This window comes from Balearica regulorum, chromosome 7, assembly GCF_011004875.1.
Source record: "Balearica regulorum gibbericeps isolate bBalReg1 chromosome 7, bBalReg1.pri, whole genome shotgun sequence".
In the NCBI taxonomy this organism is placed as follows: Eukaryota; Metazoa; Chordata; class Aves; order Gruiformes; family Gruidae; genus Balearica; species Balearica regulorum.
In genome coordinates this window covers 346,773-366,292 of record NC_046190.1, presented here as the reverse complement: position 1 = coordinate 366,292, position 19,520 = coordinate 346,773, and the positions used below count along the sequence as shown (strand labels likewise).

The window sequence follows — 19,520 nt, the reverse complement described above, 5'->3', positions numbered from 1 at the left end:
AACACTTTGTTTGGAATATATATGTGTATAGTAAACACACACATGTATACATGTGTATGTGTGTGTTTATATACATGTACATACACCTTTCCTAAGTCTGCTGCTTTACTAGGTTTTCATTCATATGTATATATGAATAGTATGGCATCATGAAGGAAAAGAGGAAATGTTTCCTCTTCCTTTTTTTTTTTTTTTTTTTTTTAGAACTCATGATTAGAGTGACTCTTGTATCGCTGTTGCCCATTTAAGACATTATTTGATAGAAATGATGGAGGCTGCCTCTGTGGATGATGTTGGTTTACAGGTTATCAAGCAATTTATTTAAAAAAAAAAAAGTTATATCAACTATTAAAGCTGTGAGTTGGCTCGTTAACAGTCTGTGTCAGTAAAGGCATACATGAATAGCGAAGGGCCAGAGGAGTGTGTGGGTATTTGTGAGTACGGCTGTGTATTTTCACTTACTCTTTTCTCGGCGACTGGGAATGTGTTTTCCAGGCGTTTGGCAGGCACGGCCTTTAATTGACTGTGAAAACCTGTAAGAAAGTATTAGCTGTATAAATCCCGCAGCGCTGCGTACGGAGGAAGTTTGGCGCTGACGACAAAAGCGTTAAGCACTTTTTTATGTGAAGTGTTTTTCCCAGAGCTGGCACTGCCAGTGCCTGTGGGGAGGAGCTGTGTGTCTTGTTCTCCCACCATGTCAGCTCTGCCAGAGGGGTCCAGCCCCACCGGGCAGCATTTGTGGCCAGCAGCCAGCTACTTCAAAGCCTCCCTGCCACCACTACCTCCCAAAGGCAAGCGGTTGCCTTTCTGCCATGGAGAATGCAGCCCATCATCTTGTTGTACTTTCAGCACGCCAGCTGTTTGGGTAGAGGTGCTCAGTGTCACTGCAGGTGTGCTGGTGAAAAATGTACTGGCACAACCAGACATCACTCCCTGACTTAGTGTCTGGCTCCATCCTCTCTGCAAAGCTCTCAAACCCGTGTTTCAGCTCAGGCATGTTCTGTAGTTCTGCATTCAGCGGAGAGGGATGTAAACGTGTTTGAAATGAGTTGCTAGACAGAGTCTTGCTAAGTAACAGCATATACAAATCATGGGCTTCTCCTAAGTGTTCTTTTAAGAGTGCGGATGGCCCTGATGGTTAGCAACAAGCTGAGTGAGGAGCAGACCTTGCAGAAGGGCCGTTCTGGTGTCATGCTGACCCGCTGTATGCAATACTTGGTGTTTGCTCTAATGCTCTATTGCTGCCATATACTTTGAGTGCAGTTTCATCTTTGTACTTGGAGTTAGAAATGTTGCGTTACAAACTTGTGTATTGCATGTGATTCATAAACTTTTTCCTAAGATTTAATTGTTCATATGAATGATAGATTGCTTTTAGTCACTGCCTTTCTGCCCTTGAATAATCCTTTATTAAATACAAGGATCCTTACTAAATACAAGCATTGTTCGTACTGAATTAGGCGACCAATTTCAAGTTTGTCATGAAAACTTCCCCCCCCCCCCCCATTGGTAATGAGTGGTTTTCTCTCCCCCTTTTCCTTCTTTTCTTTGAATGGTATTCTTGGCTGGACTTTTTGTTCCCTTATGCTCATGGAGTTTAGGAGGGGCTCCTGAATATCCCCATTGAAAGCCTGAGACAGAGCTGCTCTTCGGGGCAGGAAAGAAAATTCCCGATCCTGTTCAGCATGCAGCCTGTTCGTGTTGTTCCCCCTCGCTGCTGTGCCCTGCCTGCAGGGAGCTGCTCTTCGCCCTTCTGGCACTGTCAGGTCACCCTCTCCCAGCACTGACCAGGGCCAAGGAGCCCGCCACGCTGGGCAGGGGTGGACTGAAACATCAGGCATGGCTCTGTCGAGTGGCTCCATATTTTGTGCTACTTACACTGAGATCTGCCTGCAACAGGGTGAAAAGATGCACTTTTTCAAATTAGAGAAGTTTTTAAATGGGCTTTGTTCTTGTCAGGTCAGGTGAGGATGGGCAAGTGACTGATGTGTAGTAACTCGGTCGCTTCCTCCTCCCTTAAAGCTCAAGGACGCTGGCTACCATGCTTTGTACATCCCAGCCTCCAAAATAAACTAAATTTGGGGATGCTTTTGTTAACAGATGTTCTTTAATAAAAAGCATTTGTTGTTTTAATTCATTTTTTTCACTTGAATCCTCTCCTGTGTCCAGAGTGAGGTTTGCTTTCTGTAGGTGCCGTGCGGTGGTGTTTAGAACAGTGCTTGTGTTGACAGGCGTAATGCTGTGTCTCTTTCCCACTCAGTGGCTGCTCTGAGGGTTCTTTGGCGTCAGAGCAAATGTCGTGCTTCAGCCCTGGAGTTCAGTTCATCATAAGGTTGCACCAGAAGGGACTGTGTCTGGGTGCTCATGATCTATCCTGTACCTGTCCAATGACTTGAGCTTTCAGCTATTTCCATCGCACCACTGCCATACCACAGATCACTACTTTTCCCATCGCTGCATTGTTTTCTGCTGTAGAGGTTCGTCTGCACCATAGTAAAGTTCCCATCTTTCCGCATTCGGCCGCATCCCGTGCTGTCTGCCTGACGCTGCCCGGGAGAGCCCACTGTGCGCTGCAGTGCCCCTGCCTGAGGTCCTGCGCGGCAGCAGCGCACAGGGAGGCATCTTTGGCTGTGGAGAGTTCAGGACCTTGCTCCTCCAGCGGATTTCTGTTCAGCCCACCAGTTGCAGACGATGCAGACACTCGCAATTGTGTGCTGTGCCACACTCTTGCAATCTGTGCAACTGCACACTCAAGCAATTAGGTGTTGCCTGAAATTAATTCACTGTAAACGCCAGAGTCCGGTGCCTGTCTCCAGGCGATGCTTGGGGTTGCTGGTTATTGGCCTGTCTGGCTGGATCACCCCAACAATGGGCTGCAGCCGTCAGCTGTTGGCAGGCCACAGTTTCCTTGCTCGGGTCGATCAGGTGGCTGCCGCAGCCGACTGCACGCACCACATGGTTCCTGATGTTCTGTGCCGGGTGCTTGTTCTGGCACCCTGCAGAAAGGCAGTCTCCCCGACCCCTTCCCCAGGGTGAGCATTCACGGTGAGGCTAAGCCAGGCTTTCCTGCCCCCCCACAGCGCTGTGGTCAGGACTCTCAGCCCTTTAGAATATCCAGACTTACTTCCAGGGGCCAGTTACTTTCTCTGCTTGGGGATGTATTAACGCATTCTCCGCAGAACAGTCCCCCACAACTTTGCCTGAAATCCAAATACTTACATTGGTCCTGTGCTGCTTCCTCCAACAGACTTGGCTCAGCGTCTCTTTGTGGTCTCTCTCCCACTTGCTGTTCAAGTTGTGTTTCTCTCCCGCTTGTAGTTGCGTTTCCACGCTCTGCTAGGAGTTAGGATGCTTGTTGGTGTGCCGTACACCATTCTCCAGAGAGCGTTTCTCATGGGTATGCTTCCTGCGTGTCTCGCTGTCGGGCTGTGCCTTCGTACCTCTAAGGTCATGTTGGTGTCTTGGCTGTTCAAAAGCCAGAAGTTTGTCAAAACTATTTGTGAAGAGCAGAGTTGGTTTCAGCAGTGCAAGATGCAATTGCTGAGGTCTGGTGTTAGTGGCAAGTTTTACTTTTGCTTTTGTAAGCACTGTTATGGCATTGGCCTCATCAGTTTTGGGGTCCTCTTATAACCTGTTACGTTGGTTTCAAGGTCAGTGAGGTCCTGAAGGTTTGGAAGATCTTGTCCAGATTGGAGTCCTGACAGCAAGTGTTACCAATACTTTTTAGGAGTTAAAGAAAGGTGGCTTTTCCCCCTTCCCTGTCTTCTGTCATTAGAGGTGAGACTAATTCTGGTCTTGGTATCAGCTGTAATATATGTCTTTATCTCCAGCTCTTTTGAAGAGATAGGCAATTAATTGTTGCTTCATCACTTTGATTCAGTTCAATTACATCATTCCTGATGTTTTCTTTAGATGTGGCCAGAATAGTTTATTTACTCTTTAACAGGTTACCCTTTGCTGTGGTTGTTTTAGACTGCATTTCCTATGTTTAAGAGAGAGTGCTCCTGGGTTTTGAATGCACCATCCCTGGCTCTGAAGGTCTGTCTCTTGGTGTCTCTTACAGTCTGGGTACACGTGGCCTCTGCTGTGTCAAGAGGTGCTGATGTCTCGTGTACAGGGTGGTTTGTAGACAGCCTCAGTTATCTGGAAACACAAAGCCTTCAAAACAGGTAGTGGATGCTTAGTATTCTCCTTTCCGCTTGTGCTGGTTTTTGACAGGAAGCCCAGGCTTTTGGCGTTCCTGCTGTTTCTGCTGGGGGTGTGTGCTAGCGAGTGCACGGCTCGGGGCCACAGCTCATTTATCTATCTCAGGCTCTCTGGAGAGCTGCTTCTCCTGCATTCCTGCAGCATTTCTCCTTGCGGAGGCTGCGAGCAGTGTGTCTTCTGCATTAATCCCCAGGAAGCTGTAACTGCTTCGGTTTCTTTTTGTATTCCCACCATGTATTACATCTTGATTTAGACCCACTCACAGGAAAGGAGATCAACAGAGAAGGTAAACAAAGCAGAGGTTTACTGCGTTTTTAGTAGATACTCAGCTGTCAGCAGTGCAGGTTAGGTCAGGCAGGAGAGACCAAGAAGGTTGTTTCCAGTGCCCCTTTGAGAGGCCGTTGCACCAAGGCCCTCGGTCCCTAAATACCAACCCAACACTGCACCGGGTCTGGTGCCAGCATGGCTCCGTCCTGTGAGGCATCGGTCCAGGGCAGCCCATCCATTAGTCTGTCCCGGTAACGTACCGCTGTCCTTGAATTCTGTGGAGCGGGCTTTGGCTGCAGAGACTTCAGCCCGTGTCCTTCAGGCACAAGGCCACCGGAAGGCACAGACCATCTTCGCCTCTCAGTGTTCGCCCTCTGCGTTGTGTATGTCTCCTTCGGCACTCGCAGGGCAAGCCAGCATCCCGTGTAATGGAAGGGTGGGCAACAGCCCCTTCCTCTTCCCTGCTCCTCCTCTCCCCTAACATGCTGTTTTACTCCGAGCACTACCCTCTGCCTTTATTTCTCTTGATTCAGCATCCAACAAGCCACTGCTTTTCTCAGCCCAGCAGTGAAAGTGCCCTAACTTTGCAATGAAAGACTTGTGTGCCCAAAACCCCATTTTTTCCAACTGTGTTAATTGATCTAATTATATTACTTCTCCCATGCATTTATTTCTTGAGCTTGGTGACTGTCACTCTCCGTGGGGTGCAATGGCGGCAGGATGGGGCGCTCTTCTTTTTCTACTGCTACTTGGGAAAGCCGTGAGCTTTCAGAAACACTGAAGTAAGTGACGCTGCCTTTGCATTTAGAAGTTGTCTGTGCAAATGTGTGTGATAAAAACATAGAGTTTAAGTAAAAGTTCATATTTAGAAGAATCCGCACTTTCCCTTAGAAGTTTTCCTTAGACTCACGAGCAATTCTTGTTTTCCTGTTTGATCCTGCTTGGTTTGTCTATGTTGATTTTGAAATCCGGTAAACTAATAATGTGAACATATTGTGCAGAGTATCATCTCTTTGTTTGTCAATTCTGAATGTAAAGTTGGTACAAAACACCACAATAATAGCACCCATTTGATGTGGGTTTTCTTTAGCATTGTCTGTATAGTTTGATATTTGGAGCATAGCAACGGGAGTACTTCCAAGTTTGTTTGAAGGTAGGAAAAGATTTAAATCTAGTAGATCTTTGAATATAAATGTCAAGAAGTTGCCAGTAAACTTTTAAAGATACTACAGGAGATCAAAAATCTTGATCTAAAATCTTAATCTAAACAATTCTAGCAAAGTAGCTGTAACGAGCCATGTTCATGGACCTGAGACCAGTTTTTGAGTAAGCCTGGTAACTCTGGTCAAACAGAACTTGATTAAAGGTTTTGGTTTTCATTAAATAAGTAGAAAAATGAGAAGAAACTTCTTCACTCTGAGGGTGACCGAGCGCTGGGACAGGCTGCCCAGAGAGGTTGTGGAGTCTCCTTCTCTGGAGAGATTCCAAACCCGCCTGGATGTGATCCTGTGTGACCTGCTCTGGGTGATCCTGCTTTGGCAGGGGGTTGGACGAGATGATCTCCAGAGGTCCCTTCCCACCCCTACTGTTCTGGGATTAAAACCAAATACAGCAAATGCAGGGGAAATAGCAGCTATTTCATATTTTTCTCCGAACAGAGTACAGATTGAAGGGAAGAGATGACAAAGGCTCTGGGCGCTGCTGGGACTGCATCCTCAGAATGTGTGATGCAGTGGGGCCAGCGTGTTGCTGTGCAGTGCCAAGAAACCTTTGGGGCTCACCGTGTAGGTAAGAGCCCATGTAGGGCTCTTAGGACTGTTTAAGTCGGGTATTCAGAAATTTTCATTGGTTGTACTTTCTGTTCAAGTCAGTGTGCAAAGTCCAACCAGCCAGTTCTCCTCTGCGTTCATTTTGGAGTTCAGTGAGTTTTCACAAAGTGAGTCAAGAATTTTTTCTTTTAGCTTAAAAAATGAGCCTATTCTTAGCTAAAAATAAGCTTCAAAAAATAGAACCTGCTTTCTATAATTCATATGCTTTTTTCCATTTCCCTCTGAATGAAACTAAAAAGAAATTTTCCAGACTGTTAATTTGGTTTCATTTAGTTCTCTTTCATTATTTTTTTCTTTTTGAATGAAAGGCTTCTTACCTTGTCTAAATATATTTTTTTTCTCTTTTTCCTTTTTTGAAAAGACTTCTTCCCTGTCTGAATATATTTTTGCAACAGGCTTAAAGCTCTCTTTTGGATGTTGGGTGTAATTTTGTAGGAATGGAAACACTGGGGAGAAGAGAGACTACTTGTATGTTCATTTTGAAAAGCCGCTTGTTTTCAGGATATTACCAACTCATGTGGTATCCATGTGTCTGCAAGCTTACTACTTTTTCATATAAGCCTGACCAATACGGTAACCAGTGTGACACAAATAGACTTCAGATGGAAACTCGGCATGAAAAGAGATGGTTTTAGTGGGTTTTGGAATTCCAGCAAAAGGTCAAAACGGCTTTTAATTGCAGGGAGCAGTGGCACGCAGTACACGTGTCATGTTATTTTAACACTGATCCCACGTGGTTCTGCAGTCCAGAAAGAAGTTGCGCTTGTTTTGGGGAGTAGGGTTTCTGTCTGTGGCTCTGAGTCAAGACGTGTGCCATGAGATGGATGGTAGGGGGAAACCAGGACCATGCTCCCCAAGGCTCTGGGACGTTTGCTGGGCTCAACTACAGCAGCACAGCCCAGGGAACAGCAAACTTCCCAAGCTTTTGTGTGCATTTGAGGAGGTAGCCTGTGCGCATCTGCTCAGCTGATGAGCACCACATTTACAGCAGGTAAACACTTCCAACGAAGCCGTGCCGAACAGGCTGGGTGAAGCAGCCCGGGGCCCTGAGCTGTGCAGGCAAGGGAGGATGGTGCAAGAGGAAAGCAGCTGGTGCTCAGGAGAGAGACTCCTTCTGAAAGGATGCTCAGACCCTTTTCTTGCATCCATCTTTGTCTTTCCTGGTGTTACTGGAGCCGGTCGCTCTTTGGCGGATCCCCAGTGCGTGAGCTGCGGCTGCTGCGTGGGCAGGGGAGAAGGACCCGGGGCAAACACGGCTGCTGCAGGACCAGAGCGGGGGAGCCAGAAACGAGGAGGCTGATAAAGCAGGGTTCGGATTAGTGAACGGTTCACTATGGATGGGTATAAAAGGAATTAGCACTGAAGAGGACAAGGAAAAGATTAATTTCAGTTACATTGCAAAAAGAATTAGATAATTTAATGAAGGACAGTGTGGAGAGAAAGGATGGGAAGAAGGCCAAAGAGTCTGGAAGACATGAAATATAATGTGCCTATTTTTAGACAGAAGAATAAGAGGAAGATAAATTGTCTTTCCACTTGATTGTTATCTCCAGTCCTTAAAAACTGAAAATTATTTCATTTACACAGGGGTGACCGGAGAGGAGTTTGAGGATAGATCACAGAATTTTACTACAGAGCGGTAAAAACAGAGGAAGGAAGTGGTGGTGCCGCAGGAGGGCATGGCGGTGGGGAGTGTGGCAGGGCCCTTCTCGTGGCCGGCGAGTGGGAGCGGTGGGTCCTGCAGCGCCGGCGAGGTGACGCTCAGCCTGAGCTGTAGGGGTGAGTCACAGCCGCCACGGGTTTACCGAAACCCCAGCCCTGCATGGAGGAGTCCTCGTCGGCAGCCCCGGCCGCCTCAGTAGCACCTTGGCTCCAGGGCACTTGACCAGCGTCTTCCAGCGCTGCTTCTCCTGCTCCGATTTGTGTTTCTGTCACCACTTCTTCAAACCTTCTGTGTTCTGTGGGGTCCCAGGAGGAATCAATCTGCAGGCGAGAAACACAAACAGGTGCAGAATAAAGCTATTTCATTGGGCTTTTGCCACCTGCTGCCACCCGTTTCGGAGAATATCAGTTGTGAACTGTGGCGATCGATCAACCCCTCACTTCCTATCTGCGATGGTGCAATTAACAACCCTTTACAGAATTAACGTGCTTAAACCTGGCCCCTTGGTGCTGGGCATTCGGCTGCAGGTTGTGTTGGCACCTCGTGCCCCCGTTGCCATCTCTGGGGCAGGGTGGCAGGCAGCGCTCGCGGGTCCTGGTGGGACGGGGCCCGACCTCGCGGCCCGCCTGGGGCCCTCGGCCTTATGAGCCTCTCGGACACCCCTCGCTCCCAGAGAGCCCTCCTGACTCGCAGCTTCTGTGGTTTTGTTCCGCTGCTCGGATGAGGAGAAAGGAAGGAGGAAATTGGGAAGCTCCTACAGCTTTTGGTGACTTGCTTCATCTCGTTGTACCTGGCTTAGTTCTGGAATTATTTTTATGAACACCTTCTCCTCCCCCTGAGACTTTGTGCTCTGTTGGTAATTAGTGTGAAGGAGCGTGCAGGCAGGTGCACCTCTACTTAGTGACCTGAATTTGGTTTTCCTTTTTCTTCTTTGCACGCTGGCCTGTGCAGCAAATGTAAAATAGAGTGGATGTCGGGAGGGGTTATGTTGGCAGGGTATGGGCCAACATACCTGTGGTGCGCTGAATTTTGTTCACAAGGAAGGGTTGTCCTGGCCGTTGGTGGGCTGGTGTCCTTCCTTCCTGGGCTGAAGGTCTCCATGCACATGCTGAAAGTGCACAGCAGCTCCATAAAGGACATCTACCATCGACGTCTAGGTAATGATTGTTGGGGTTAAAAATAAGGAGGAAAAAAGGCGCCTTTTTTAAAAACGAGCAAACAAAACCCTAAACTCCAAAGCACTGCTCCTCCACGTGAATCTATTAGCAGGCTGCTCCTGCTTTTTCACAAATACATGAGTTGGTAGATCGCATAATAGGTAAATGTGGCAACAGGAGTGCCATTAGCAGCTTTTATTTTTGTCGCTGCTTGTGGCTGATTCCTGCTTATGTTCAAAACACATTCCTGGTCTACCTTCAAAATGTAGCTGCTGTAGATTTGTTTTGCGCAGGTTTGATACCTTGAATTTCTAGGGAGCTCTGAGTTTCCTGTACGTACTTGTATCTCCTCCAGTGGGAGGTATGGATTGATACAGCAGGGCTCTCCTTTGTAATATCTGTCATCCAAGGATCCCAAAGCTGTAATGAAGATGACAAGTAAATAGTATTGCCCATCTCGTCCCAGGCTGGGTAGCAGAGGCGGAACAAGCGAGCGTGTCATCGGCTTTCTGTCGTGACTCGTCTTGTGGGACCACTGGGCACAGAAGGGTCCAGTGATCCCCAGTACTCTCCAAGAGCCGTGGTGGAGCTGCCACCAAGAGCCAGGGCCGTCTGGTTTGGCTCTCTTACAGCCTCTTCCTGCTGCTTCCCCGTGAGCCCACGTCAGATGGTATTTTGATGCTGTCTTACTGCTGTAAGTTCTAGCTGCGTGCCCTTGGCACTTGCTACAAGCAGCGTCCCAGGGCATCAGATGGCAGGAAACAAAATCCAGTAACTCCTCGTCCCTTCTCAGGAGTGAAATCGTTACTCCTGCTAGTATGGGCACTACCTGCTGGGTGCTGCAGTGGTAAGCAGGGCTGGGAGTCGTAGAAGAATTGGGTACACCTTGGGTCACTGTGTGCAGTGAGGAGCCTCTGTAGGTTGCTCATCTGAGGGACTGCTGTCGCCGCTTGGGATTTAGTTGGGCAATTTTTTCAATATTTGATCTGATTTCTCAGAAACAGCCTCACCTGGCATATGGGAGGTAGGAGCGGAGCTGCTGGAGGGCCCTGGAGCCGTCTTGTCAACGTGCCTCTGCTGTACTGGGTTTTTTCCTGTTTGATCTTACAGTATCTCCACTTAGTCACATAGCAAATGGGGGAACTTCTGTCACCTGCAGTATTTAAAACCAAAAGTAAGGTTGTGCTTTATTTTCTCCTGTGGGATTCAAACACGGTGAGGCTCTCGTAAGATTCCCGCGTTCTGGAGCGCATTTGCCTTGAATTCAGGTTTGCATTCTTTGGGATATTGTGTCACCCATCACTTAGGTCCTCTCTGTAAATACAGGCTGAAGTGGGCTTTGGGTTTCTTCAGTGGGTTTACAAAAACAACTGACTTCTGTTAATTTTGGATTGTTCTTAAAACTTAAGAGCTCCCCAGGACATCTTGCAACTCGCCTAAATAAAATAAAGAGAAGCGAGGAGTTCCTGGGGTTGGTTTGTTTGTTTGTTAACATGAAAATTGACTGTTACCTCCTGAGTAAGGCCACACTCTCTGTTTTGAAAATAAATACAGAGCCCTGCTGAAGTCTGCTTGTGGCCTAAGGCAGGACTTGCTTGTCTAGTTTTCATAACTACCAGAAAATTTGAATTAGAAATTTCACAATCCCCAAGATCTTGCTTTCTTGATAATTTGAATCTGGCCTTTTGGTTTAGATTGTACACAAATCATATACAAAGCATGTTCCCAGTTCATATCTGTTTTGTAGAATGATTAAAAAAAATAATTAATAAATCCTGTGCTATCTTCCTAACTTCAGGTTAGAAGTCAGCTCGAAATCACGGCAACCCCTGGTTTGCTGCTGCTTGTTGCTGCTTTTATAAAAGCAATAGTCCTTACTTACTGGGTTGTCCCATTAAGTTCAGAATAAGTAGGAAAAGGGTTAGGTCGCTAAATAAATGGCATTTTTAGAAGGACTGTTTTATTGCCTGCCTGGCTGCCTTCAGTTTTTATTTGTGTCTGCAGCTTCCTTATTCTGGCTTTGAGTTGTGCTGTTTGGCCGAGGGGAAGGGCATGGGTGGGAGACGTGGATGTTTTGTTCTCTGTGTTTATTAATTTAAGACGTCCCTGAGCTCGGGCCAAGACTCATCCCGGTTAGCTTCAGGCACGGAACTAGGGGCCTCGGCTCTTGCCTGTGCCCGGCCCTGTGTCCCGCACCGAGAGCGGTAACTTCCACGGGAAATACTGAGAAAGCTCATCGCTAGAAAAAAGGAGGAGTAAAAATTTCATCTTCTTGACCAATAACGTCTGAATTCCAGAATTGTCAAGAGTGAGTGATCAACAACAGGGAGGTGACAGGATAGCAAGGGACAGATGTGGCGCTTTTTTCCCTCGGCTTTCAAACAACTTTTTTAGACTTCATAGGCTTACAGAACCAGATGACTTTTATAGACTTGTAGACAAAAAAAAAAATTTTTTTTTTGACCATTTAGAAATCTTTATAGCCACTTATGGGCAAATCTTCATGCAACAAGCAGTCGATATAAATTAGTAAGTTTAATGTCGTATCCAAATATTTGAAAATAACACACTTGATGGGAAAATAGAGCAGAACAGACGTTTCATGCCTATGTATTTTCCTCCAGGCAGCTGGTGTCATAACTGTTACTGAAGGGAGGATGCTGAGGCATCTCTCTGCTTTTCAGTTCAATGCGTTCACCTGCCTGCCACAGACACTGTACGTTCCTGCGGTTTCTGTGAGAGAACAGTCCGATCTGGGGTTTTATTCCCCACTATGATGTAAAAATTACCCAGAAGTCTTGCTGTTAAAGATAAAACTCAACAAATGTTTCTCTTGTAGCTGTACATTTAATATGTGAAAATCAGTCATTTCCCCTCCATAGTTGTATCTAGGGTGGGCTATGTTTCTGAAAAGACAGAGCTTTGTACTCGCTACATTTTTGCCTTTTCAGTTTTCATCAGTTCTGTAGCAATCCTGAAACGCAGTTTGTCCTTGACGGGAGCTCTAACGTGCTCGAGCATCCTGCAAAAGCACGGTCGTCCCTCTGAGCCAACTCGTTAGAAGAAAATCCATGTAACTTGGATTTCAGATTGCAAGAGCTGGGTATCAGCAGCTCACATAAAGTTTTTGATGTCCAGCCAATGAATGGTACTTTTAAAAGCACGTATTTCAATATGTGTCAAGTCTGTTGATTTAATTGCTTGGTCTTGTATGTGTACGAATGTTGTGCAGTCGTATACAAAATGGACCTTTTTAGTGAAAACCTGAGAAGAGGGGACTTGGAAACAAAAAGGAGAGGTCTGTCCATTGGCGCTTGAGGGGGAACATCCTCACGTTTGTACTTTTTCCTTTAATTGCGGGGGAAAAAACTCCGCACTTGCATGTACTGAGGAAAGCAATAAGTATCAGGATATTATTATAAAAATACATTACTCTTATTCTTAATTAAATTTTGTGTTTTGTTTTTCAGCCAGAAAATTTGCAGAAGAATTGGCTTCGGGAATTTTATCAGGTAAGGTAAAACTTACTTTCTCATGGAGTTCTATGCATGTTTGCTTATTGGCTTAATTAATAATGTAAAGATCTTTTGCTTTGTGAAGTTGAAGTCACTAACTATTTTATAGTCAAAACCAGTTCTAAAAAGTATGTCTCTGGATTTCTAAGTAATGATTACCAAAGTTCAGCGTATTAACATAATTTGTTCTCATTGAAAATTCTCTGCCTAAATAAAGGTTTGATGTTTTATAGAAGTGACTTTAGTTTGGCATGAAATGGTCTTGTAAGTCTCCTGAGTAAGAAATATATTTGAGTAATCTATTTAAAAAATCTCTTGGGAAGTCCAGTTTATGTTTATATTGAAAGCTAACAATTTCTGATGTTGGTTTGCAATAGATCACTGCAGCTATGCTGTTTCTTGAAAATTTTCTTGTTTAGGCAATGTGAAAATATTGAGACTGAACGTGTTGTAAACTTCAGGTGTGGTTTTTTTAAGCTTAAAAAAGCCACTCTAACGCATTGTGTTGTTGCAGTAGAGACTTGCTTAACTTGCTGAGTTCATGCAGAAACATGTAAATGCGCAGTAGGAAACGAGCAGTGGTGGAACACAAAGGTGTCATCCCTGCTAAGCAGTGCCAGTGCCATTTCGCTGTGATGGCTCATATCGCATCTGCCAGAATGGATCGATTCTGAGATTCCTTTCTGCATTTTTCATCTCCTATACAAAATGATTAAAGCAACAATAGGTCTGCTCTTCAAGTTTTAATTTTTTCTGTAAACAGTTTCACTTTATCGGCAATATTTTATCTTTTGCTATTTTGTAACTGAAAAAGTCCTGTAATTATTTATCTGTTCAGGTTACTGGTGCAGCCTATGACCTTTATTGCAATGCTGTAAAATACTGCAGTTAGCTTTTTCTGGAAAGTTTAATGGATTTGCAAAAATCTGTGGTGCAGTAGTCACTCTTATATTCCTCACTGACTGCCAACTTCACAAAAGATTCCTCTGTTTATTTTTCTTCTATCTTGATTGATTACATGATGCTCAAACTGTTCAGGCTTTCTCAGCTAATTCTGATTTAAACCTTCTCCACCTCTCCAGGAAAGACTCTTCCTATGAAAATACAAAGTACATTTAATTAGAGACACCTTTTTTTTTTTTTTTTTTTTTTTTTAAAATATCACTGCATGTTTTTCAGCATCACATTACTTATTTATGCATCTTTATCAAGGAGACTCCTTACGTGTTCACTTGTTACTAAAGTGGGGTGAGCACTACGGAAATGCCTCCAGATAGTTTGTGGAAAACAGGAAAAGGAGGGGAAAAGAATAAGCTGCTGGTGTCCTAGAGCAGAGACAACTAGCATATAACTGGACGTGCTCTGTCTTTGGTCCAGTGAATATTGTGTATACAAAGTTCAACAGAGGAAGAAAACGATTCATTAACACTCCCATGTGGCCAGCCCAGTGCGAGGTCCGGACCAGCTAAAGTGTGACTAAAGTAGATCTGAACCCATCCCTCAGCTGCAGTGGTTTTGCTACATCTGCCCTCCATATCTGCAATCTGAGAAAGCCATATTTAAAAGAAAGAGGAAAAAACAGGAGGGAAAAAAAAAGAAAGTTGCTGTTCTTGCTCATCAGCGGTAACAGACAGGCGGTCCTCAGCATGTTTTGAGGAACAGTGCTGTTCAGCAGCCTTGAACCCTTCTTCCTCTCTGCAGTGTGTGCAGCAGGATGACTGTTTACACCGTGTTCACAAACACGGTAGGAAGTGGAATAAAACTTTATAAAAAGCTCCTTAGGGAAGAGACTAATTTGCTTGTACCAAAAGCAGCACTGCACCGTCCTGATGCTGGGCTACGTAGCAACCTAGCAAATGTACAACTCCAGAATTTTTGTTTCATTTCAATTCGGCAGCTTTGTTGAAAACCTCTGTGAACTGAAGTTCACCAGAAGTACTGGAAATGATTCTTAATACTTCTTCGTAAACTCGAAACCGAGATAAACCACAGACCACAATTTTTTTCCATTCTTCTGAGGAATTCAATTTGCATATATAGTTGTGTCAATACTGTTTGCATAACTTCTGAGGATGAAGTCCTTTTGTAAGCAGTCAAAATAATCTCCGCAAAAAAGGAAGCACAATCACCGCTCTTAAGTTTAAAATGTTTCTAGAAATTAAACCTATAATGGAAACATGTCTTTGAATTGATGTCAAAGAACATATCAATGAAGGAGCATTTTTGGGGCTTGTTGTTGAGTTCCAGTAAATTAAAGTGAGGGATTTTAGTTGCTATGATAGCTAAATACAAGTCGCTTAATTTATGTATTATCATTGATGATATACTGTATGCATTTCTGAGAATGTGGTAGCGTATGGAGAACTAAAATAACATTCAAATGTCACATGCTAAAATTTTGAAACTTCTGCCATTGATCTACAAATATCCTACATTATTAACATGAAAAATATGGAAGATCTAACGCTGTTAAATTAAACAGTTTGTCCAAGAAATACAAAAAGGAAAAAATATTTTAAATAAGCTTTCAGGGATGTTTTTAATGACAGCTTAAGATGTAGCAACCAATAAAGTAGCATAGTATTTGATGGCTTTTGTTGACAACACAGTCGGTACAGCTGAGAGATGTTGTTCTGTCTGATCTGTTTTCCTGGCATTCATTGGTATCCAGTCTTGTAAAAGTGGAGCCTGTGTTTTGGGTGACAGCTCTGTAGTTTAAGATGGATTTAGCGATCAAATACTGGGTAATTTTCTACCAGTTCACTATTATTTGCTATTCCCCACACCCTCCCTCCCTGGGAAATACAAAACAAGATGAAGGAAGAGTCGAACTGAACTCAGTTCTGGATATTTATAGGTATTGGCTTTTGGCATGCTCCCCAGAGGAGGTGGCGGTGGAGCCTTTCCCAGGCATGTCATGTAGCACGGGAATAGATGGTGCCCTTGACACGCTGCCGACAACAGGCTCCTAGGAGGAAAGAGTGGCCTGGATCTCAGAAACTTGCTTGTTTCCCATCACTAAATTTATAGTGAAGCTTTTTCGCCTCACTGCTCTGCTTTTTCCATTTGGGTGAATACACGGTATTCATTTTGGGGCTTCGTTAGCACTTTCGCTTATGAGATACGCCATAGATATTGTATTCTCATTACATGTAGATAAACAAGAAGGCTTGAAGCCAACTAGCTTTTGCAAAAAAGAAACAGAAAAAGAAAGTCAGCATTTCTGGTAGTGCTCTAGTAGTGAGATGCTTTAGGAACAAAAACAGGCTGCTGAAACATCCATCCGCCTGTCTGTGAATGCTTAACAAACTGATCAAAGTACCTCATCTAATTAAACCAAATATTGCCAAAAACCTTCACCAAATGGTTGAGGAGTGCCATGTTCCTTATTTTCTGTGGATCACAAAGTTAACTTTAAAGTTAGCATATTTTAAATTACCTATAAAGCAAGAAGAAACATATGTCAGCGCTCTGTTCTCCCATCTTCCTCCTTTTTCCCAAAAGTAGTGTGTGAAGGATACGTGTGCTCGTGTGATGGCAACTTCAAGGAGAGATTTAACCTCCCCGAGCATTCTGCCTCTGGTTTGGTGCAGGTTCAGGTGGTGATTATTTGAAAGTGTAGATTTTTCTGAGCATGTATTGTCAAATAGTGATACACTTCAGAAGGAGCACAGAGCATCTGAATTTGTGATTTGTGTGCTCTGGCTCTAGAATTCCTTGAATTTGTGTTTTCAGCTTTCCTCTATGAAGCCAGAAAAATACCAGTCCTATAGGAAAGTGGGGGATTTTGTTTAATTCATCTCCAAAAGCTAAGCTTCAGGAATTTGCCATCTTGAAATACTGCGATTTGAGAATTGGTCCAGTGAAATTTTTAATTTTTTTTTCCTTCTATAGCTATAATTGAATTTTGCATATTATTGCATCTTGAGTTAGCATCAATGAACTAATTTTTTTAATTTGGAAAGATGAATAAGGTGGCCAGGAGTATCTCTCCTGGATCTGTAGTGCTTTGAAAGTTGGCTCCCAACAGAGACTGCTGGTCAGGGGGTTTTCATCCCGCGCCTGTTCCCAGCCCGCCTCGCTGAACCTGAACCCCCCTGCTCCTGCCATCCCCACGGTGGGGTGGGCAGACGGGGCGTTCTGCTGCGGCACAGTCGGGGGGCGGCGGGACCACGGGAAGCTGAACCAGAGCTGGCAGCTCCTTTGCAGCTTAATTTAGGACTGTGAAGCCTTGAAAGTTGAGGGACCTCCTTTGTGCTGGAGAACCCCGCGCTTTTGGTGAAGAACGGGAAAGTGCTGCTGAGGAGGCCGAGAAGGGCCCTATACCGGGCTCCTGCTGCCCGGCCTTAGCTCTGCGTAGGGCAGGCACAGCTCTGCTCCGCTCTGCGCCTGCGGGACAGAAGCAGCGCTCGGTGAGCTGGCTGCCAGCTGAGAAGTCGCTTCTTTACTTGTGAAGCTTGGAGTTGGAGGGGACGGTGAGTGGTTATACTTACGTGCTATCTAAAACGTGCTTTGACTTGGGGGCGGGGGCTAGGTTAGAGCTTGCAATAACAGATTAAATTACTTCTTAATTTCTTTTTTCATTGTTGCAGTCTTTCTTCTTTGTGCAAGGAAGCCATTCAGATTATGGAAATGATTAAATACCCATCAGTAGCTGTAGACATTACAGAAATCTACTTTTTCCTGCGTGTGGTACTGCTGCCATAGATGAATATATATCAATTTGTAATAATTAGAACTTTATACATAAAGTGGAGTACGGTGAGTGTAAGCCTGTGCCCAGCGAAGCCGCACAAACATGCCAGGTGTCCCGCGGCGTGGTTAAAAGGCTGAAGCCGGACCATCTCGGCTGGGCGAGGTACAGACCGATGCCACTGCCACGGGGGGAGCAGCGGGCTGCCCTGGCATGAGCTGCCCCCAGCACCGCCACATCGGCCGTGTGTTTGTTTTGACAAACGAGACCACTGGCTCCTCTCCGCCCCTCGGGAAAGCGAGCGGACACCCGCGCAGGAGGCGGCACAGTGGGGCCTTGGGCACCTGGGCAGGATCCCATGCATGTGGCTTTCAGGACCGAGTCTGTTGTTGTGATGGCTGTCCCCGTAGAGGGAGGGTTGGTATCTCTGTGTGGGTCCGACGGGTTGCACGTGGTATTAAAACGTTATTAGAGCCTTTTGATAGGTGTGCTTAGGCTCTGTTTGGTCTAAGTTTGGTGATTCTCTCTGAGCTTTACTCTCAAAGTCCCTTTCCAGTTGTTGGTCACAGCTCACTTTGAAACTGTGTTAGCTTGAAAGAAGGCGTGCTTGTGTTTGAGAAGGCAGAGAGTCCTCTGTCATAGTGAAATCTTAGGTGGTGTCTGTGACTTCACACCTAAAAATAGGTCAACTGCTTTGCTTTGAATGTGGTCAAAAGAAAAAGGTGATTTAGGACAACTTTTCGTGTGGTACAGGTGGAATTGATGTTAAATAGGGAGCACAATTTTCTGAGATGGACTACAGTCACAGACTTTTAACATAATTGTTGTCTCATTTGCAATAGTCAGGCTATCAGTGCGGGTGTATCACCGAAACTTTATTTGTAATGCCCTTAAAGCCATTAACCACCCTACCCATGTGATAACTAAACAATTCATTGTTTTCTGCCAGCATATTTGTCTTTTTTAGTAATATTTATAAAAGCTTTAAATTGTCTGTTTCATTAAACAATTTATTCACAGAATCCCAGCCTGGTGTGGGTGGGCAGGGACCTCCCAGCCCATCCAGTGCCACCCCTGCCATGGGCAGGGACACCCTCCACTAGCCCAGGTTGCCCAAAGCCCCATCCAACCTGGCCTTGAACACTGCCAGGGAGCCAGGGGCAGCCACAGCTTCTCTGGGCAACCTCTGCCAGGGCCTCAGCACCCTCACAGGGAAGGATTTCTGCCTCCCATCCCATCTCCGTCTGCCCTCCTGCAGCTTCAGGCCATTCCCCTTGGCCTGTCACTCCCTGCCCTTGGCACCAGCCCCTCTCCAGCTTTCTTGTTCATAACGTTTAAGAATCTTGATAATCTCTATGGTAGCATAGTCAGTTATTTTAAATGCTATGGATTTGCTGGCTGTGATTTGTTTAGTTTTAGACCCAAGTAATAAGACAGTCACATTTTGCAGATAGGTAATATATGAAGCAGTCAGCTTTTGTTCAGTTGAATGCTTGTGGCAGCCCCTGTAACTGGCTGGTCAGAATAGGCTCTAGGCCACAAAAATTTTTGGAGGGGGTGGGAATTATGTCTTAAGTGGTTTTACAAGAGACTATTTTTTCTTTTCTTAGCTTCTGTTCTGTCTTTTTTTTTTTTTTTTTTTTTAACCTATGGTTGAAAGATAAATGTCCCTGAAGATAGGAAATACTGTAATGGGGTAAAATATCTATGACAAAAGATAGATAGTTTAGGGAGGGAGGACAAACAACAGGCAATTGTTTTGCTGAAAATCACCTAAATATCACACAGAGGTGATTAAGAGGAGAAGACAGTTTGTCTGTCAGGAGTGTCTCTGCTGGGGGGGTGGCTGTCTTTTGTTGGTGCAGGAAGCAGTGGCCCGGCCAGAGGTGTCAGCTGTTCACGTCTGGCGCTCGGGTTGTGACCTGGACCTGCATCGATCGTGTGGGAACAGTGTAAAAAGACACAAAGCTGTCAGTGTGTTCTGGGACAGCTTAGCACGTCGCACGCTTTGGTTGGTTTGTGGAGCAGTAGCAACGGGAAAGTGTGTTGTGAAGGCGAGCGGGATGGTTCCCGATGTTGCCCAGCGGCTCTGGAAGGACACCCTGAGGCGGTTGTGCCAGCCTGGCTTTGCCAAGGCAATGCTAAATGAACGGTATGTGCAGCAAAACCAGTCCGTGGATAAGAAACTCA

The 19,520-nt window shown here is 45.2% G+C and overlaps 1 protein-coding gene across 3 annotated transcripts in view; it reads left to right on the top strand.

Moving 5' to 3' along the window:
• Positions 1-19,520, top strand: part of INPP5A (inositol polyphosphate-5-phosphatase A) — a 255,586-nt gene that overhangs the window by 53,868 nt on the left and 182,198 nt on the right. For all 3 annotated transcript variants that reach the window (XM_075757562.1, XM_075757561.1, XM_075757560.1), the window contains exon 2: positions 12,593-12,634. Coding sequence is in view for 2 of the 3 variants with exons in the window: in XM_075757561.1 (XP_075613676.1) it covers positions 12,593-12,634 (42 nt within the window). In the remaining variant the exon portion in view is untranslated. The remainder of the gene's footprint in view (positions 1-12,592; positions 12,635-19,520) is intronic.